At 40.6% G+C, this 23,101-nt stretch overlaps 1 protein-coding gene across 2 annotated transcripts in view; it reads left to right on the top strand.

Annotated features, from left to right (window-relative positions):
* LOC122555748 (erythroferrone-like) overlaps positions 1-23,101 on the top strand; it is an 89,547-nt gene that overhangs the window by 55,273 nt on the left and 11,173 nt on the right. Inside the window, exons 7-8 of one of the 2 annotated variants that reach the window (XM_043701830.1) lie at positions 464-542; positions 6,423-6,482. In XM_043701830.1, coding sequence (XP_043557765.1) covers positions 464-542; positions 6,423-6,482 — 139 coding nt within the window. The remainder of the gene's footprint in view (positions 1-463; positions 543-6,422; positions 6,483-23,101) is intronic. The other variant, XM_043701831.1, reaches the window with a different exon arrangement.

The raw sequence follows: 23,101 nt of genomic DNA, 5'->3' as shown, positions 1-23,101 counted from the left end.
AGGACTGGGGTACATGGAGCAGTGGAGTATATACAATAGCACTCACCCTAATTGCTCAGTCTCCTATCTCACAGGAGGGCAAATTGGAGGAAGTCGATTTGACTCAAATTGATTCCCTGCAGTGTGGATCAGGCCCTTCGGCCCAACCAATCCATACCAACCCTCCGAAGAGTAACCCACCCAGACCTATTTCCCTCTGACTAACACACCTAACACTACGGGCAATTTAGCATGGCCAATTCACCTGACCTGCACATCTTTGGACTTTGGGAGGAAACCGGAGCACCCGGAGGAAACCCACGCAGACACGATGGAGAATGTGCAAACTCCACACAGATCTTTAGATCTTCAGTCTAACGCTCTCTTGACTGAGCTATTTCTGAACAGGATGAGGAATAGGCTGAAGTAACTGTTTAAAACTAATCATGATAAATAACTAGAATGCTCTCTTCATTCCCCACAGCTCACTGGAAACAGTTTATGGTCTGGATAGCAACAGTCATCTATTTACCATGTTTGTCAGTGGTGCCCTCTATCTGCAGGTAAGAGTGTTTTGCTCCTCATGTAATGAAAAACATTCTCCCAGCTTGTGTCACACATACTACACACTGGACAATTATTCCTGATGGGTATATGTAGCTTGTATATATATCCTAACATCAACTCCCACGTCAGTACAATTCACTGACGGTAATAGGGAACTATTGAATCCTGTTTGGTATTTGAAGGCGATTATGCAATTCAGCTCCTGCATTGTAACAGCACATACAAGGTAAACAGCGAGGAATTCAGACTCAGTTTCTGCCTTAGAAATTTAACTGGCATAAACAATGTGTGGAAAGCCCAGTGTGGTTTGTGGTATATATGCATTACTTTATCCCAGGAATGGGCAGACTGTCATTATTCCACGCCTTCCAATCGAAACGAGTATAAGAATGCACATCTCAGGCCCCTTCCTAAAATGATGTTGTGCCTAAGTGCAGAATGGTTTCTGTTGGAGACAGCTTTCAGGCACGAAGCTGACAAAATAAAGATCCTTCAAGGAACTGAAAGTGGCTGCAAGGAAAAAAAACAAAATGATCTTATTTGACTATGAAGAAGTAGGAGTGTTCTAACCACCTCTCCTAATCTGTATTTCACCAGTCTCCATCCTCCCAATCTTCCCATCCAAAATCTTGACCTCCCTAATCACCCCATTCCTAATCTCACTTCTCCAACTCTCCATTTCCCCAATCTCCACCTCCCCAGTTTCCACCCAATCTCCCCCTCTCCAATACCCTATCCTACTTTCACACCATCTGTTCTCCTCTGCCTCTCTCAATAACCTTTCCCTGATCTCCCAGAACTCTCTCCAATATTGTCCCACTCTGATCTCACCCCTCTCCAATCACTTCTCCATTCTGATTATCTCTTCAATCCAAACTAATCTTCATTTTGATGTCCTCACTCCGATCTCCTCCCTGTTTCAATCTGATCCTCTCCCTGATCCTCTCTGCTCTATTGAATCAAGTAATAGATGACTGCAGACTTACCTCGAACCTTCACCTTGCTTTCAATCTCAACCTGTCTTGTCTTTCCCTCTTTTATTGTTGGCCCAAATATTTCTTGTCACTCCTCCTCTATTGTTCCACTAAAATCCTAAATTTCTGATAATCTTCCTCCAAACTGGCTTCTTGCAGGTGTAATCAAGCCTCACTGCACTGTCCCACTCTAAAGTATTGCTTCCCTGAAACACAGAAATATCCATTGCCCTCATATCCCTTAAGGTTCCAATATATGGACTCTATGAAACCTTCTCACTGCCTTCTGATTTACTTCAACGCTGGTCCTGCCCATTTACTCTTGGCTGTGCTCTGCATAGTTACTTACACATATATTCTCAGAAGAATCCATGTACACGTTATTATATGTAGATAGACAAAAATATACACACGTATATAAGAACATACATTCAAACAAGCACCATACATGAACAGGTGTAACAACCAGAAAGAGAAAGCAAAGGCCGCAGGAGGAGATGGGTGGTGTTAAGTGGAGATGGGTGATGTCAAAGGCAGCTGCTCAGACAGAAGCTGAGAAATGTTATCCTATAGGAATTTGTGCTGGGACCATTGCTGTTCACCACTATTATAAATGGCCTTGACTTGGGAATGAGACGTAGATCAATTGTTTTACACAATGTCTGATTAGTGAGCACATTTGAATTAGAGGACTTTGATAAGATATAAAAAATGTTAACAAACTTGTGATATAGGCCCATCAATGACAGCTGAATATAGATAGGATGGTGACGTTATGTATTGGTGAGAGGAAAAGGAAGGCCATTTATATTTCCTACAAATTATGACATGTCGTGGAGCAAATGAAACAAGATTCACAAATCATCAAGAGTTTCAGCACATGTTAGCAAGCACCCCAAAAAAGTAAACACATCATTGGGTTAATTTCTAAAGAAGTGAAAATGAAAAGTAGAGGAGTTATGTTAAAGTTAAATCAAACTTGTTTAGACTACCCTTCAAGTACAATACTGAGTTTTGGGCTGCATGTTATTAAAAGGGATACAGAGATGCAAAAAAAACTTTACAAAGTGATTGCAGAGCTTAAATTTATTTAATGAAGTTGAACGGGCTGGGCTTTTCTGTTTAGGAAATAAAAGTTTGGAGATGACCAAATAGAGGTCTTTAGAATTGTGAAAGGACTTGATAGCATAGATGTAGAAAAGATACTTCCACTGCAGAAAACCAAAACTAAGAGCGATGAATATAGGGCTAATCACTAATAAATCCAACCAGCACTTCAGGAGAAAATTATTTACTCAGCAGTGGCTAGGATGTGATATTTGTGAGGTCATTGAGGAGAATATTAGTGGCAGGAGAGGCTATTTGGGCCTTCGAGCCTGGTGTGCCATTCAATAAGATTGTGGCTGATTCATATCTCAGTACCATATTCCCACTTGCTCCCCATACCCTTTACTGCCCTCAAAATCTAAAAAGTTATCTTTCTGTTTCCTGGTCTTCACCACTTCCTGAATTCTACAGGCCCATAACCATTTAAGTGAAGAAATGTTTTCTCATGCCAACCTTACCCAATATCCTAAGGTTTTGTCTCCTGGTTCTAGACTCCCCAACCAGGGAAAAGATCCTTCCTGAAGCAAGTGTGTCTAAATATTTTAAAATTTTATATGTTTCAATTAGATTGCCTCAGGGTCCTTATGAACTCCAGTGAATACAGGCCCACTCGAACCATTCTCTCCTTATTGGACAGTCCTGTCATCTCTGGTATCAGCCTAGTGAACATCCACTGCACTCCCTCTGTGGCAAGTGTTTCCTTTCTTAGGTAGGGAGACCACATCTGCACATGACACTCCAGGTGGTGTCTCATCAAGGTTCTGTAAAGCTACAGTAAGACATCTCCACCTCTGAACTCAAATCCTCTTGCAATGAAGGCCAATATGCTTTCCTAATTGCTTGCTGCATCTGCCTGTCTATTTTCATTAATGGGTGTACAAACACATCCAAATCCTTTTGTATATCCAGACTTCCCAATATATCATCACTTAAGCAACACTCTGCCTTTCTAGTTTTCACAAAGTGTATAAAAGTGTATTCACATTGTGCTATCTTTGCCACATGTAGGCTCCCCCTTCCAACTTGTCGAAATCACCTTGAATTCTTTGTCCATTCTCCTCACAACTCCCAACCTCACTTTTGTGTTGTCAGCGGGTATAGATATCATTAGAATTATTAGGATTGCGTATTTATTGTTACGTGTTCTCAAGTACAGGGATGCCGGAGTACAGTGAAAAGTTTACAATATCGCCATTCATGGCGTCATCTCAGGTACAAGGTACCTAGCTACAAATCTTAGGTGAAAAGTCGAAAAATAAAGAAATAAGTTAAAAGGTCAACAGCACAAATTATTGCATTCAAAAGGAAGCTAGATGAAAGCATAAGGGAGAAAAGCTTAGAAAAACATGGTGAGATGAAGTAATGTGGGAGGTGAATTATGCAAAGTTTAAACTCAATCATTGACTAGTTCAGTTGAAGAGCTTCTTTGGCGCTAGAATATTTTACTCAATATATTGATGTACATGTGTACACTTATACATATCCATAACGCACAAATAAACAGATACACAATTACATGCACATGCACCTGTATAAATAGTAACATGGTCAGCACATAGATTTATGCACTGGAATTATAAGTGGAGATGTGAAGATTCTTTGTTTCATTTCTTATCTCTGCAGCCAGCTTCTGGCAGCTATGCTCGATGTCATGCTGAAAACTTAATCCTCTTTCTGATGCAATTTTAAAAGGCAAAGGAAACACTGTTAGAACTAGTTGTGTTTGCTGTGGTTACCATCTGTGTTGCTAGGTAGCCTGGCCTTACACCCTGACTATTTGTATCCAAAATACAAGGCCTCTGAATCTCTCAAACATTTGCAATGTTATTTGACTTGATTCCTGATGCTCTCATGACCTCTTGATGACCTTATAATTCTCTCTGTGTTCTCTTCACAACTCCCAATTTCACATTTGTGTCATCAGCTAGTATAGATATTATTAGAATTAGATTTTATTGTCATGTCTACTCAAGCACAAGGATACAGGAGTACAGGGCAAAGTTTTGATGTATAAAGAACAAGAATGCCATCCATAATGGAATAGAGATTGTCTGCTGTACTAATGAAAGTTTGTTTCATTATCTGGCATTGCCCACACACCTCCAGACCCTGCCAGCATTCAAAACCCATGGAATAAGCTTTTAATTGCCACTGAGCACTGCAACAGACAAAATGTATGATTTTTCTTGCTGCCCATGATCAGAACGTTGTGTATGGAAAATGTATGCCTTTTCTGTGTGTGTACTTCCATTAAACTATTTATCAGTGAGCTTTTGTGAGTTTAGAAGTAAAGGAAGTTCATTCCTCTCAGACACCCCTAAGTAAATGCAATGGCATACAATCTCAGTCTCACTCACACACCCATGCACATAAAGATTGGTTGCAGACAAAAAATAATGTATTTCTACAGATTACAGTTCTCATAGTCTCTGGTTAACAATCTCCAGTCTCCCACAAAGCAGGCCTATGTTCTTTTGAATTCACTGAGTTGAAGTTGATGTGAGGATCTTGTAAAGTGAAGAGCTTATAGCAAGTTGTGAGGTTTATTGTCGTTGAATAGCTAGGAAGTTTGTTTTTAGGTGAACTTTAAACTGGAACAGGAGACAAACACTGCCTGTTTGATAACTTTTGCTTTTGTCTGTGTCTGATCCATAGATTGGCTGAAAAAGTGGTTCTGAAGTCTTTAGTGGAACTCACCTGGAAAGAGCAGTAGCTGTTCATTTTAAACATTCAAAGAAAGCATTACTAGCTCCATGCGATACAAGGTCAAGGTCTCTTCCTGAGTAATGAATGGTATTCATATTGATTCCAAATCCTGTGTTGCTGGTTAAAATGCTGAGGTCCACTCATTCTAGGCAGTGTATGACACACATATGGATCTATAAGTTTAACCCTGCATGTCTTTCCAAATGCTTGGTCACCACACTGATTGTCATGCTCTTGCTCTGTACTTTTACAACATGGATGATCTCTGTTGAGTTTCTGTAGAATTTCTCTTCGCATTGATATGGTAAAAAAAACTTTCATATATTGTTGTGCTTTTCTACTTTTGACACCTTTACAGCACTTGATCTGTTGGATTATATTTCAACCACCCTTACAGACAGAGATAAGACCATAAGACATAGGAGCAGAAATTAAGCCATTAGCCCATCGAATCTGCTCCATCTTTCAATCATGGCTAATACGTTTCTCAATCCCATCCTCTTGCTTCCTCCCTGTACCTTTGATACTCAAGAACATATTTATCTCAGTCTTAAATGTTCTCAATGACCTGGCCTCCACAGCCTTCTGTGGCAATGAATTCCATAGATCCACTATTCTCTGGCTGAAGAAGTCTCTCCAGTGTCTGATGTTTGTACACCCCTTTGTCAGATTTTGGAACTGCTCAGAATTGTCTGACTTTGTTGTCTTTTGCTGGTAAAGTTTTAGATATTGCTGTATAATAAAACCATACTTCAACTACAAGAATTAGGCCCACACCATCTGCTCAATTCACTGCTGCTGTGGTACTTCTGCCTTGCCTGGAACATACACTATTCCAATACACATGTCATCATCCTAAACTTGAATCTTTGTATAATTAAAGGCATCTTTGAGATTTCTTTCAATACCAATAATTTCACCAAAAGCTCGTAGCCTAACTTGATCTGGAAATACAGTTCCTATGAGATAGCCTGCAAAGCTTTCATATCCCCATGGTAATTGCTGATACTTCCTTCTCTATAGTGTGTACCTCTGTTCAGTCTCCAACAAACTTCTCAATAAAATAGACTGGTTTTTGTATTTCATCAGTTTGCACTTGAAAGAAGGACTGATCCTATTCCTGTGAACAACGTACCTGCAGATACTTTCGTAAGTAAGCCTGAACTGTAACATACTGAAACATCAATAGACAGCAACTTCTGTTTAGTCAACTCAAAATCTGTTGACTGTTCCTGACTCCAATATTATTGTTGCCATTTTGCACAGCTTTCTTATGGATTGTAAAAGACTGGCTAAATGGGTGATAAACTTTTACACTTAATTCACATACCCAAGAGATGCAATTTATGCCAGAAATTCATGGTTGGCTTGAGCTTTCCTTGGATCCACTGTGATGTATTGTTTTTCAATAACGTGTCTTAGGAATGGATTTGTCATTCTATAGTTTGGCATTTAGTAATTTAGCATAAAGCCTGTGTTTTATGATGCCTTTACTGCATCGCTGGCCTCTGCTCCTTCTTCTGCTTACCATGCACTTGGTTGTCAATATATGGCAAATGGTTTTCTGCTACCCTTCCAGGATTCTGGACCTTGACCTTCAGAAAATATCTGGCACACAAGTGCCCCAAATTCTAGGTCCATGAAGTTACACATCCGATAGATAGATATATAGTCAACAATCATGACTCTTGGTCTAAGAGTAACAGCCAAAATGCACTGTTTGGATATCCACCACATACAAATAAGATGAGGAAAAGTACTAAATCAATGTTAATGCATGTAAAATCAGCTGCTTGTCATCCACTAGGAAGGTTGTGGAATCTGATACAGTACTTGATTTCAAGATGACGGCTGCCCTCATAAATTCCACATTCTCATTATGCTCGGGATAAGAAGGCTTCTTCTGAATTCCCCGTTAGATTTCTTGGTAACTATCTTATATTGATGGCTATTAGTTATGCTCTTCCTCCGAAGAGGGAAAATTTTCTCCATATCCAGTCTATCAAAAACCTTCAGAATTATAAATACCTATGTGAGGTCATCCCTCAACCTTTTGTTACAAGAGAAAATAGAAAAAAAAGTATCATATTTGCAAATCTTCTTTGTACACTCTCCAGTGCCACTGTTTCCTTTTTATAATAAATCGATCAGAACTGCATGCAGTACTCTAAGTGGGAACTAATCTAAGTTGGAAAACAGCTTTACTTCACTTCTATTACTTCATTACTTTTCAATTCAATCCCTCTAAACTTAGAAGGGGACTTGGTTTGCTTTATTTAAAGGATTGCTAGCTGCGAAAAATCTTTTAATTATGAATATATTTGTTCTCCAAAATTCCTTTGTTCCTATTCCCCGCACTTTGTAATCTCCAAGTAAAATGTGTCCTCCCTATTCTTCCTACCAAAATGTACTACCTTATTTATCTCTGTGTCAAAATTCATTTGCCAATCATTAATCCATCCTGCAAGGTTATACTGTTGCAGCCCTCTGTCATATTGACAATGCCTTCAATTTGGTGTCATCCGTAAACCGATAAATTGTGTTTTTGATTCCAAAGGTCATATTGTTAATGTAAGTAATCAATAGTGATGGTCTCAGCACTGACCCCTGTGGAATACTTCTTGATTTAACTCCCACTTTCAATTTCCTATCTTGAAGCCGTCTATTAATTGGAATGTCACAAGTTTTCCTGCCATTCACATATACTGACTGACCCATAATTCCTTGCGAAGTTTCTGTCCACTTCTTAAATGTAGGAATGACATTAGGTGTCAGCCACCTCTCTGGTGTTACAGCCTTTTCTATCTAATTATCAGCTATGTGTAATAATGCCGCTGCCACCTCTTGCTTAGGTTCTTCCATAATCTGTGAATTCAATCCACCTGGACCAGGGGCTTTAAGAATATCAGAAATAGGAGCCCGGAGTAAGTCATGTACCCCCTCAAGCCTACCCTGCCATTAAACACAATCCTGGCTAATCTTCTCCAGGTCTCAACTCCTCTGTTATACCAACTCAATTCCCCAATATTTCAAAATCTACCTACCCTGTCGTTAAGTAGTTTCAATGGTTTAGTTTCCATAACTCTGAGTTATTTCACATATTCACTTCCCTCTGATAGAGGACATTCCTTTGCATTTCAGTTTTAAATGTATGTCCCATTATTCTGTAACTATGTCCCCAGTTCAAGATTCTACTACATGTGTAAATACCTTCTTCATGTTGAACCTGTCAAGTATACACTGAACCTTGTATACTTCAATACAATTACCCTTCATTCTTGTAAACTCTAATGAATAAACTCTAATCATTAGCTTTTCTCACTAAACCAACTTTTTCATCCCAGGATCAGTCTACTAAATCTCTTTTCATCTTCCTGTAATGATAATATATCCTTTCCTATCTATGGGACCAAAACTGTGCGTAGTACTCCAGGTGCAGCCTCACCAACACCCTGTACAGTTGTAACAGTGCATGTCTATTTTTGAACTTCAACCCCCTCATAATAAAGGCCAAAATTCCATTTGCCTTCTTAATTACTTGCTGCACCAGCATGCTAATATTTTGTGTTTCATGCTCAAGAATATCCAAATCCTTCAGCACAGCATGGTTGTGGACTCACTCTTCACTTAAATAATAGTTTGAATTTTGATTCTTCCTCACACTTTTCTATACCAAACTCCATCAGCCAAGTCTTTGCCCATTCTATCTACATCCCCTGCAGTTTCCTTATGTATGCATCACACATGCTTTCCCATTTATTTTATCCCATCAACAAGTTTAGATATATTACCCTTTGTCACCACCTCCAAATCATTAATATAGGTAGTAAGTAATTGAGGCCCTTCAACTGATCCTTGTGGCACTTCCACCAATTATATCTTGCCAACCTGAAAAACACACACTAATCCAAACTCTCTGGGTTCAGTGAGTGAACCAATCCTTAATTCACACAAATGCATTACCCCTAATACCATGAGCTCCTGCTTTGTGCAATAACATTTTATGTGGCACCTTATTAAATGCCTTCTGGAATGCCAAATGTGCTACATCTACTGATTGTCCTTAATCACTCTACTTGTTACATCCTCAAGGAGCTCCAGCAAATTTGTCAAAGATGATTTCCTTTTCATTTTGACTCTGTTTGACTGAGTTAAGCTTTTCTATATGTCCTGCTATTTCTTCCTTAATAATGGACCCTAGTATTTTCCCAGTTACAGATATTAAGGTTAACTGGCCTATAATTTCCTGCTCTCCCTTCTTGAGAAGAGTCACCACATCAGTGGTTTTCTGTCCACTGGAACCCATTGAGAATCCAACACATTCAAAAATTTCTCAAACAATACCTTCACCATCTCTGCAACCAATTTCTTTTAAACCCTTGGATGGAGGCTATCAGGTATTAGTGACTTGCCTGCCTTCAGTTCCATTAATTTGTCAAATTCCTCACAACAGGAACTGTTACAAGATCTTCCCCCTGGCTAATACCTTGCTTACCTGTTATCATTGGAATGTTGAGTGTCCTCCATTGTGAAAACTGATGCAAAATATTGATTTAAGTTATCTGCCATTTCCCTGCTCCCTACTTTTAATTCCCCAGTTGCATTCTCCAAAGATTCCACACACATTTTAGCTATTACCTTTTTATGTGCTCTTGCTATTTGTTCTTGCATTTCTTGCCAATTTACGTTCATTGTCAATTTTGTCCCCCTTTGCTAGCTTTTTAGTCATCCACGACTAGTTCCTAAAACAAATCCCAATCTTCTGGTTCACAATTGTGTGCTGCTGTCTATGTAGTAGTTTTAGATTGGATACTCACCTTGATTGTCTTTCTTAACCATGGGTGGTTCATCCTTCTCATTAACTCCTTCTTTTTGACGAGTAAACTTTTCTGAGCGTTATGAAATGTTTGCTTAAATGCCTGCCACCGTATCTCCATTGACCTTCCCCTCTCTCTATTTTCCCAACCTGCTCAGACAATCCCTTCTTCATTCCTCAGTAATTGCCTTTCCATAAGTTGAAGACAATGACTTGAGACCCAAGTGGCTCCCCTCAAACTCAACTGGATCTTCTATCTTGTTGCGATCACTATCCAGCAGAGGATCCAAAACTATGAGATGTCTTATTAATCCTATCTTCTTCCACAATACTAAATCTAAAATACCTTATTTCCAGATAGGTTTTGCAATGTACTGCTCCAAGAGACAATCTCTGGTGCACCCTACAAATTTGTTTTCCATGATACCACTGCCCATCTGATTTTTGCAGCCAATATGCAGATTAAAATCACTCATGATGATTGTAGTGCTCTTTATAAGGTGACACAATGGCTCAGTGGTTAGCACTGTTGCCTTACGGCAACACGGACCTTGGCTGAACGTTAGCTTCGGCCAATTATCTGTCTGGAGTTTGGACATTCTCTCCAAGTCTGCATGGGTTTCCTCCAGGTGCTCCGGTTTCCTCCCACAATCCAAAGATGTGCAGGTTGGGTGGATTGGCAATGCTAAATTGCTCAAAGTGTTCAGGGATATGCAGGCTAGGTGGATTAGCCATGGGAAATGTGGGGTAGGTCTGAGTGGGATGCTTTTCAGGGGTCGGTATGGACTCAATGGACCAAATGGCCTGCTTCCACACTGTAGAGATTCCATGATTTTACATGCCTCCATACTTCCCAGTTTGTACAATGTTATGGTCATCTGTAACCATGTGAAAGTGAGCACTGCAGATGCTGGAGACCAGAGACAAAGAGTGTGGTGCTGGAAAAGCATAGCCGGTCAGGCAGCATCCAAGGAGCAGGAGAGTCGATGTTTCCAGCATAAGCTCTTCATCAGAAATGAAAGGCTGGCCCAAGGTGGCTGAGAGAAAAACAGGAGGGAGGCGGGACTGGGGGGAAGGTAGCTGGGAATGCGAAAAGTAGATGGGGGTGGAGGTGGGTGAAGGTGATACGTCGGAAAGGAGGGTGGAGTGGATCAGTGGAAAGGAAGAGGGACAGGTAGGACAGTTCAATAAGGCAGTGCCAAGTTGGAGGGTTGGTTCTGGGATAAAGTGAGGGGAGGGGAAATGAGGAAACTGGTGAAATCTACATTGATCTTGTGTGGTTGGAGGGTCCCAAGGCGGAAGATGAGGCGTTCTTCTTACAGCCGTCAGGTGGCTAGAGATTGGCATTTGAGGAGGCCCTGAACTTGTATGTCCTTGGCAGAGTGGGAAGGGGAGTTAACTTTAACTCTTAAAAATTGCAGTGCCCTTCATAAGGTGACACGATGGTTAGCACTGCTGCCTTACAACAACAGGGACCCTGGCTCACACGATAACTCCCTCTCCCACTCTGCCAAGAACATGCGAGTTCTGGGCCTCCTCTACCGCCAAACTCTAGCCAACCCATGCCTGGAGGAAGAATGCCCTCCAACCACAAAGGATCAATGTGGATTTCACCATTTTCTTCATTTCCCCTCCCCCACTTTATCCCAGATCTAATCCTCCAACTCGGCACTACCCTCTTGAACTGTGCTACCTGTCCATCTTCCTTCCCACCTACCGTCCACCCTCCTTTCCGACCTATCACCATCACCCCCCCACCTTCATTTACCTATCACATTCCCTACTTCATCTACCTATCGCATTCTCAGCTAAATTCCTACCAACCCCCCTCCCATTTATCTCTCAGCCCCCTTGGGCCAAACCCTCATTTCCACTGAAGAGCTTGTGTTCAAACCATTGACTCTCCTACTGCCTGAACGGCTTGCTTTTCTAGCGCCACATTCTCAATCTGTAACCAAGTCTCCGCAGTAGCTATCAAATCATGATAATTTATTTCTATTGACGCCATAAACTCATCTATCTTGTTATAGCCAAATAAAGAGCTTTAAGCTTTGGCTTTTCACCAATACTTACTCCGGTTCTAATTTCTGCTGCACTCTTCTGCATATATTCCTATCCCTTTGTGTTTGATTATTATTCACCTCTTCACCACACTGCTCTATTGTTTCTGTTTTATTTGTCAAACTTCCCTTCAATTTAATGTAAGCCTCTATCCTAGGGCGGCACGGTGGCACAGTGGTGCTCACAGCGCCTGAGACCCGGGTTCAATTCCCGCCTCAGGTGACTGACTGTGTGCAGTTTGCACATTCTCCCCGTGTCTGCGTGGGTTTCCTCCGGGTGCTCTGGTTTCCTTCCACAGTCCAAAGACGTGCAGGTTAGGTGAATTGGCCATGCTAAATTGCCCGTAGTGTTAGGTAAGGGGTAAATGTAGGGGTATGGGTGGGTTGCGCTTCGGCGGGTCGGTGTGGACTTGTTGGGCCGAAGGGCCTGTTTCCACACTGTAATGTAATCTAATCTAACCCCCAATTGTTCCACTATGCATTTATTCATCTAAGGAGATGCACTTGTGATTTATTTGTTCTTTCCTTTTGCTGCACTCTGATGAATGTTGATTTAAATGTTTCTCATTGTTGTTCTAGATCATTGTTTGCCAACATTGTTGCTCATTTTACTTTTCAAAGTTGCAGTCTCAGCCTATCAAAATATTTTATCCTTTATTCTTTGGATTTTGCCACAGTAATATTTTTCTTGATCATTATCTTAAAGCATATTATGTTATAGTTCTTACTGCCTAGATGTTTCTCTACCTTTTCTTTTTTGTCTGCTGTAGTTCTTTCCTCATTACTTGATTTAATACTGAATATACATTTGTTGTTTTTTGGTCACCTGTTGGGTTAGGAAAGAGTCCAATACATATAATAGGAATGCATTAACTTATCCCCTTTAAATGCCCAGTTAATACCAGGGCAGTTGAAACCCATGACAGGACTACCTTAATTGGCAAGGGCAGAAGATACATCGGAACACAAGTACCCGCAAGGATCCTTCCAAACCACTTACCATCCTGACTCGCAACAATATAGGTGTTTCTTCACTGTCACTGGGTCAAAATGTTGTAACTCACTTCCTAATAGCAATGTGGGTTCACCCACAGAACATGGACTGCAACAGTTCAAGGAAGCAGCTCAACATCAACTTCTCAGCAGAGAACAGATGCTGGCTCAGCCAGCGACAGTCACATTTCACCAATGAATATGTAAAAAAAACACACTTGATTATTATTCTTTTTACTAAATTCTCCAGCCTGTCTCAATAATTCTTCCACAACTTTCCTTCCACTATTATGTGCTTTGTAATCTTCACCTAATAGCGTGATTGTTTTGTCCCTATCTTTTATGTTTTTCTATATGGATACTATTTTTGACTTACTGCATTACCATTTTCAATTGCCATGAGGTTTCCTGGATAAATACAGAGACTTTAGCTTTACGTTTGCTATCTCTATCTTTTCTAAATATATCACACTCTGCACTGTTTAATTCCCAGGTCTGAATTTTCATTGGGCATATCCCAATAATCAGTACTATGTCCAGTTCCTCCCAATGCATGATTACCTCCAGATTTCCTGTTTCATTGTAGTCACTATGTCTGTTGCTATGTAGACATTTTAATTCACTTTTAATAGAATTGCCATCCAATTTACTTCAAACCATCTTTTCAAGCTGTTCATTCTAAATTCTAATTATTCCCTTGTCTTTAATGTAGATTATATTAGATTAGATTAGATTAGATTAGATTAGATTCCCTACAGTGTGGAAGCAGCCCAACAAGTCCACACCGACCCTCCGAAGAGTGACCCACCCAGACCCATTTCCATCTGACTAATGCACCTAACACTATGGGCAATTTCTCATGGCCAATTCACCTGACCTGCACATCTTTGGACTGTGGGAGGAAACCGGAGCACCCGGAGGAAACCCAGGCAGACACGGAGAGAATGTGCAAATTCCGTCTTCCTTCATTACTTGCTTTCTATGCTGTCCTGCTGCTCTGTTCTGATTGTGTTTTAGCTGCTTACATTTCTTAGTACTTATGCTTTCTTGGTCTGAATTTAAAATATTGTTGCAATTTAGAGGGGAAAAGATTCTTAAAACTCATTACAAACCATCTACCTAACGCTTCCTTTTGGACCACAGCTCTCAGGTCTCCCACTCTAGCTCACACTCCTTGTTCTGTAAAAAAAGCTAAAACAACAGCTCTTTCCTCACTGTGCTGGATTCCCTCTCTCGCAAAATTCTGCGTTAGGTAAGTACTTAGATAAAGCTGTATTCCATTGAACTGCATTTGGCCGACTTACTCCATAAAGTCCAAGGAATGGCAGAAATTTAGGACCCAGCAAAGGAGAACAATGAGATTGAGGAGAAAGAGAAAAGATAATGTGGATGCAAGCTAATGAAGAATGTAAAGAAGGGCTATAAAAGCTTCAATTGGCGTGTGAAAGAAAAAAAAGATTAACAAGGGTAGGATATGAACCCATTACAAATGGGAACTGAGCACTTTATAGTGGAGAACAGGGAAATGATAAAGAAACTAAACAGTTACTTTGTGTCTATCTTCAAGGAGAAAGATACAAGATACAGAACATCCCCCTGAAATACGAGAAGACTAATGTAACTGAAGTACTAAAATAAGGATTATTAGTAAGAAGAGACTGTACTTTAGGAATGAGCTGAATTAAACATTGATAAATCTCCGAAAGCAGTAGTTGCTGGTTACCTTTCATAATTCTATAGATTCTTGAATCGTTCCTGCTGACTGGAAGGTACTGAATGTTACTTCACTATTTATGAATAGAGAAAGAGAGAGAGTGAAGAATTACAGACTTGTAATTCTTGGCATTAGTTGGGAAAATGTTAGAATCCATTATTTTAAGGCTGTGATAACTGAAAATTTAGAAAGAATGGGAAAGTTGGGCAGAGTCAAAATGGATTTATGAAAAGGAAATCATGTTTGAGAAACACATTGAAGATTTTTCAGGATGTCACTCATAGCATAAACAAACAAAAACCAGTGCTACATGTAGAACCATGGAAAGTCTGCATCTTCTGTCTCCTTTGTGAAGTCAGAGGTAAGGTATTCATTAAAAACCCTGCCCACATCTTCTGCATACACACACAGGTTTACCACATGCTGCTCTGATAGGCTTTCCCCTTTCCTTATTCATCCTCTTGCTCTCAATGTACTGACATCCCATAACATTACGAGCCAATACAATTTTGTATCCTCCCTTTACTTTCCTATTTTCCTTTCTCATATCATCCTTGTACTTTCTAAACCCTTCTAAGCTTCCAAAAAAATTCCATTTCTTTAAGGTTGTCACAAACTCCATTTTCTTACTCCAGTTTATCCAGTATGCTTTAGATTTGACAGTACCATCCTATTACAATATGAGCGCATATCTACACTGTGCCCATAGAATCTCACATTTGAATGCTTCCCAGTGATTTGTCACTGACCTTCCTTCCAGTAGCTTTAATCAGTCTACTTTTGCCAGGTCATCTCTCAGCATTATAAACTGTATTTTCCCCCAATGTACGACTTTTACTCCTGTTTTACTTTTGTCCCTTTTCACTCTGATTCTAAGTCTAAACGTATTATGATCACTAGCTCCAAAAATAATCACCCATCACAACTTCATCCACCTGCCCAGCTTTGAATCCTAAGACTAATATTAGAATCGCTCTTGAGCATGTTATGTGCTGGTTAAAAAAAATTCTCTTGAAAGCAGTTCAAGAATGTTTTGCCCTCTGGGTCTTACACACTGCATTTCAGTTAATACTGGTTCGTTGAAATTCTCAACTATTAATGTTCTATTGTCTTTGCACTCAGAAATGAATCTAAATATTTGCTCCATTAATAATCTGCCACTATTTGTGGATCTATACAACATGCCTAGCAACATGGCTGCCCCTATTCTTTGTTTCTGAGCACAACCCATCAGCCCTCATTTGATGTTTCATTTAGTATCACCTCGCCTCACAACCATAAGTGATTCTTTAACCAAAAATGCTATTTGCTTTAATCTCTTTCTCTATCCTCTTTGAAAATTGTATATCTAGGAATGTTGAGCTGCCATTCTTTGTTCCACTTTAAGCCAAATTTCCATTATAGCAACAATCTCAGGTAATTATGTCAAGATTAGAGTGGCGTTAGAAAAGCATAGCAGGTCAGGCAACATCCGAGGAGCTGGAAAATCGACGTTTCGGGCAATAGTCCTGCATCATTCCTGTCAATGTGACTCTAGGTCAGGTTTATTGATTCTAATCTTGTCTTTAACCTCTAGCATCTGCAGCACCCACTTGTGCCTCAGGAAATTATGTGTCTACCTGAGCCCTCAGCTTATCAGCTTTATTTGCTGTATTCCTTTCATTTAATGCTGCCAAATTCCTGTGCTGTTCACTTTTTAACCTCTGCTTCTTCAATTTTTTAGAACTACTCACTAAATTTCTGCCTCCCGTTCCCTGCTCGGGATGTTCTCTAGGTTCCCATCGCCCTACCAATTTAACCCTCCCCAACAGCACTAGCAAATTTCCCTGCAGTGAAATTTATCCCGATCCTGTTCAGGTGTACAGGTCCCATCTTTCTCAGAACTGCTCACAATGCCTGAGAAATCAGATGCCCCAGCCATATGTTCCGTTGCCCAATTCTCCTGTTTCTATGCACACTAGCACCGATGACTGGGAGTAATCCTGCTTTAGAGGTCCTGCCTTCCAATCACCTACTTACCTCGCTGAAATCTGCTTTCAGGATCTTATCCTCATTTCTACCCCTGTTATTGACACCAAAATAGGTCACAACCTCTGACTGATCACCTCCCCCACGTAAGTGTCCTGCAGCCATTTGGGGAAGCAATATACTGTCCTGGAGTCACATTGAGAGCCACGAAAACCCCCACTCTGATGTTCTACTTATTCCTCTTCCATTTTTTGCATATGTGCTTATAGAACATTGATAGAAGAATACAGCACAGGAACAGGCCCATGATGTTGTGCCAAATATGACACCAAATTAAACTAATCCATTCTGCCTGGCCTTGGTCCATACCCCTCCATTCCTTGCATATTCATGTGCTTATCTAAAAGACTCTTAAACACCCCTATCGTATCTGCCTCCACCATCACCACTGGCAGTGCATTCCACACTCCTACTACTCTCTGTGTAAAAAACTTGTCCCTCACATCGCCTTTGAACTTTGGCTCTCTCATCTTGAATGCATGTTGTCTAGTATTAGATATTTCAACTCTGGGAAAAGGATTCTGACCATCAACCCTTTCTATGCATCTCATAATTTCATGGGCTTCTTTCAAGTCTCCTCTCAGCTTCCGCTACTCCAGAAAAAAGAACAACTTGAGTTTTTCTAGCCTCTCCTTATAGCTCATACCCTCTAATCCAGGCAGCATCCTGGGAAACCTATTCTGCACCCTGGCCAAAGCTGCCACATTCTTTGTGTAATGTGGAGACCAGAATTGATGTAATATTCTAAGCATGGCCTGACCAAAATCTTGTAAAGCTGTAACATGACACGCTTGACTGGAACAAATGCTCTGTCCATGATTTCATGGGTACCTTGATCAATGGGATCAATGGGCTGAGGAGTGGCAGGTGGAGTTTAATTTGGATAAATGTGAGGTATTACATTTTGGTAAAACAAAAAGGGCAGAACTTAAACAGTTAATGGCAGGGTCCTGCATCATGTTTTTGATCAGAGACACCTAGGGTTCAGGTACATAGTTCTTTGAAATTTGTATCACAGATAGACAGGGTGGTTAAGAAGGTATTTAGTAAGCCCAGACCTTTGAGTATGGGAGTACGTAGAATCTCTACAGTGAGAACAGCCATTTGACCCAACAAGTCCACACTGACTCTTCACAGAGCATCCCATCCAGACTCACCACGTATGTCTAACCCTGCAATTTTCATGGCTAATCTACCTAACCTGCACATCTCTGCACACTATGGGCAATTTAGCACAGCCAATCCACCTAACTTGCTCATCTTTGGACTGTTTGAGGAAACTGGATCACGCGGAGGAAACCCATGCAGACATGGGGAGAATGTGCAAACTCCACACGGACAGTCACCTGAGGCTGGTATTGAACCCGGCTCCCAGGCGCTGGGATGTAGCTTTGCTAACCACTGAACCACTGTGCCCTCTCTAGTTGGGGCATCATGTTGAAGTTCTCCAGGATGTTAATGAGGCCACTTTTGGAGTTCTGATCACCCTGTTATAGGAAGGATATTATTAAATTGGAGAGGGTTCAGAATAGATTTATCAGGATGTTGCCGGGACTGGAGAGTTTGAGTTATGAGGATAGGCTGGATAGGCTGAGACTTTTTTAATGAAGCGTAAGAGGTTGAGCGGTGACCTTATAGATGTTAATGAAATCATGATGGATATAGATAAGGTGAATAGCAAAAATCCTTACCCAAGGGTGGGGGAGTTCAAAACTAGGGGACATAATTTAAGGTGAAAGATGAAAGATTTAAAAGGGATGTGAGGGGCAACTTTTTCACACAGAGGGTGGTTTGTGTGTGGAATGAACTGCCAGAAGAAGTAATAGATGCAGATACAGTTACAACAGTTAACAGACATTTGGACAGGTACACGAATAGGAAAGGTTTAGAGGGATATGGCAACTCAGGCAAGTGGGACAAGTTTAGTTTGGGAAACTTGGTTGGCATGGACGATTGGACTGAAGCTCTTTGGTGTTTCCGTGCTGTATGACTCTATGACTCTATATACCACAGAATGCATTTCCACTTCTCCATGCTGACCTACCATCCCATTACTTTAAAAACTACTTTTTACAATTTGAATTGTAGAATACCAGGACTCACCAATCAGCTTCTTCCTTTTGTACTGCAGAAGGATATACATTTTAGATCCACAAGGAGGTTAGTAAATAAAATTGGGACCTGTGGGATTAAGGAGAATATAACTAATATTGATTAACAGACAGACCATTGAAATAAATAGATCATTCTCAAGATGGCAGGCGGTTCCATTGGGTACCACAAGGATCAGTATTTTGGCAACAGATTTACATAAATGGTTTGCATGTGGGGACCATTTGTAATATTTTCAAATTTAGTGATGACACCAAACCAGATGGAAACAAAAGTTACGAGGAGGATGCAGGAGGACTTGAACAGGCTATGTAATGTGAATAAATGTGAAGTTATTTACTTTGATGGAAAAGCAGAATATTTCTTTAGTGGTGAGAGATTTGGAAGTGTGAATGTCCAAAGAGATGAGGGTGTCCTTGTTCATAAATCACTAAAAGCAGGGGCAGCAAGCAGTTAGGAGGGCAAATGGTATGCTGGCATTCATTACAAGGGGAGTTGATTATGGGAGTAAAGATAGCTCACTGCAATTTTATACAGCCTCAGTGAGACCTCATCTGGAGTACTGTGTACAGTTTTGGTATCGTTATCTAAGGAGAGATATACTTGCCACACAGGAAGTGCATTAGAGATTCACCAGATTAATCCCTGGAATAGTGGTGTTGTTTACGAGGAGATAGAGGAAACAGGATCTATATTCCCTCATTTCAGTGAATGAAGGGTGATCTGATTGAAGCTTTTAAAATGCTTACAAGGTATGACAGGCTGAATGTAGATCGGATGTTTCCCCTGGTTTGTGACTCTAGGACCAGGAAACTTAAAGCCAGGATAAGGAGTGAGGCATTTGGGAACTGGAATAAGCAGGGATTCTCACACTCGTAGGATAATGAATCTTTGGAACTCTCTAGGGCTGTGGAATCTCAATGACAGGCTCAAGACAAAAACCTACTTTGCAGTAGTCAGCTCAGAATCAGCAGCTCAGCTTCTGACACAGTATGGCCAGGGCTGCACTCACACAGTTATCCAACATTCTTGAGTGAACTTCGAACTCCAAGCCCAATAGAGATGGAGAACCAACTGATTTCAAACAAGATGGTGACCCATAAGATCAATGCACCAAGACTAGTTGGATGTTTACAATACATCACCCAATGAATATCTGATCAGAGGCTCAGTTGAGAAAAACACCTTAATGATTGATAGCCAGAAAGTGGGAAAAAACAAATTATTCAAAATTAAAATAGGATCTGCATTTCTTTGTTGCCTTTCATGAACTCCTCATAACATCCCAGAATTCCTTATCCAATGACATTCTTTTGAAGTGTAAGTGACCTCTATAATTGGGAATGTAGCAGCCAAACCAGACATAGCAAATACCCACAGACAGCAATATGATAATGATAAAACATTTTATTTTGGTGCTATTGATTCATGGATGAATATTGGCCAAGAAACTTCAGATAACTGACTTGCTGTACTTTGAAATAACGGCATCTTTTTCATTCACCTGAGAAGACTATAAGATGTAGGCCATTTGGCCCATTGAGTATGCTCTGCCATTTAAATGTGGCTGATCTCAACCTCATTTTCCTGCCTTCTCCCCATAACCCTTGATCCCCTTACCAATCAAGAACCTATCTCTGTCTCAAATACCATCAACGACTTAGTCTCCAGAACCTTCTGTGGTACTGAGTTCCACAGATTAACCACAGCTGAAGAAATTCCTCCTCATCTCAATTCTAAAGGATTGTCCCTTCACTCTGAGGGACTGTGCCTCAGGTCATTGTCTCTTCTACTAGTGGAAGCTCCTCTCTAATGCCAGCACGTTCTTTCTTAGATACGGGGGCGTAAAGCTACTCACAATACAGGGTAACCTCAATTATCCGAAAGACACGGGAGGGGAGTATTTTGTTCAGGTAATCAAATGTTCGGATAATCGAATGTTCGGATAATACAGTTTAACCAAGCACTGGGGACCTTGAGATCTTGTTTGAATAATCCGAAATTCGGATAATCGACGTTCGGATAATTGAGGTTGCCCTGCATTCCAAATGTAGCCTGACCACAGCCCTATAGAGCCTCAGCAGTACATCTCTGCTCTTGTATTCTAGCCCTCTGGAAATAAATGCAAACATTGCATTTGCCTTCCTAACTGCCAGCTAAACCCACATGTTAACTTTAAGAAAATCCTGCACTAGGACTGCCAAGTCCCTTTCTGCTTTAGTTTCCCTGTTTAAAAAATATTTGATGCCTCAATTCATCCTGCCAAAGTGAATAACCTCACATTTTCCCACATTATATTCTACTCGCCACTACTTTGCCCACTCTTCCAGCCTGTCCAAGTCCTTCTGCAGCCTCCCTGCTTCCTCAACACACCTGTACTCCAATGCCCTCAGTTTCTTCATTCAGATTGTTAACAATATGTGAATAATTGTGGTCCCAACACTGACCCCAGTAGAACTTCATTAGTCACTGGCTGCCCATCCTGAAAAAGATCCCTTTATACCCACTCTCTGCCTTCTGCCAGTCAGCCACTCCTCTGACATCATATCCTTGTCCCGAACATCATAGACTATTATCTTCTTTAGCAGCCTCCTGTCCAGCAACTTGACAAAGACCTTCTGGAAATCCAAACAGATCATGTCCACTGGTTCTCCTTTGTCTAATTTAGTTGTTACCTCCTCAAAGAATTCTAACAGATTTGTCAGCATGACCTTTCCTTGATGAAGCCATGCTGAGTCAATCCTATTTTACCCTGCACTTCCAAGTACTCCACAATCTCATCCTTAAGAATGGACTCTAAAACCTTACCAACAACCGAGGGCAGGTTAACCAGCCTATAGTTTCCTGTCTTCTGCTTCCCTACCTTCTTAAACAGGGGTGTTACATTAACTATTTTCCTGGGATCCTCCCTTATTCCAGCAATTTCTGAAAGATCACCAATGCCTTCACAATGTCTTCAGCTATCTCCTTCAGAACTCTAGAGGATAATCCATCTGATTTATGTGATTTATCTAACTTCAGATCTTTCAGCCTCCTCTGGATTTCTCTACCTGCCTCATTTATAGTGATACCCTTCTGACGCTGATCACTGACTGAATTCGAAGTAGTTAATTTAAGGGGTGTGACTGCCTCTTGAAGCACAGCATCCAGATGACTCTCCCCCTCCCTGATGTGTCACAGTCGACAAAGCTCAGACTCCAGCTCAGCAACTCTGTGGCAGAGTTCCTTAAGCAACAAACACTTTACCACACATGTGGTCACTATGAGCCACAGTGAGGTCCATAGCTCCCCCATCTTGCAGGTACAACATATTGACTTTTAAATATTTTCAGCCTTTTAGTTTGTGACTTGTAAATACTTTTAATTGGAAAATAAACTATAATAGGTAGTCAAATTAGAGAATTAGAGAAAATAGACAAGTCTCAGTTTTATGTTCAACTTAAAAGACAACATCTCCAAAAGTGCAGACCTCCCTCAGCACTGCATTGAAACATCAAGTCTGTATTTAACATTGACTTAGAGGTGCCTGGGGTGGACAAAGTTAAAAATTACACAACACCAGTTATAGTCCAACAGGTTTATTTGGAAGCATTAGCTTTCAGAGCACTGCTCCTTCATCAGGTGGTTGTGGAACAGAGTCAAATGACACAGACTTTATAGCAGCAGGATTGCAGTGTCATGGAGTGCAGTGGGAGTTGAAACCACAGTGTTCTAATTCAGAGGTGACAACTCTACTAACTGAGCCGCAGGTTACAAATAATCGCTATTGTTTAAAAATGTGTATTCTTACAAACTAATACCATATGTTCATTGCCCTGGGATATATAATGTACAGTCTTTTTGTAAATGACAGCAATCATATACACCCAGGTTATGCTTTATTCTTTGCTGAGGCTGCTTGTTGCCAGTATATCTGTAATGATGTGTGACAGAAAGAGTAGAATGTATTTAAGTGAGATTTCAATCAGCGCAGTATTTTGGTCTGTGATTTGATCAGACTGTGATGCCTTTCTGCATTCCATCACTATTAGATAGGACTGTCTTT

This window comes from Chiloscyllium plagiosum, chromosome 13 (genome assembly GCF_004010195.1).
Source record: "Chiloscyllium plagiosum isolate BGI_BamShark_2017 chromosome 13, ASM401019v2, whole genome shotgun sequence".
Classification (NCBI taxonomy): Eukaryota; Metazoa; Chordata; class Chondrichthyes; order Orectolobiformes; family Hemiscylliidae; genus Chiloscyllium; species Chiloscyllium plagiosum.
The sequence above is the reverse complement of the archived record's forward strand: the minus strand, read 5'-3'. Positions and strand labels throughout refer to the sequence as shown.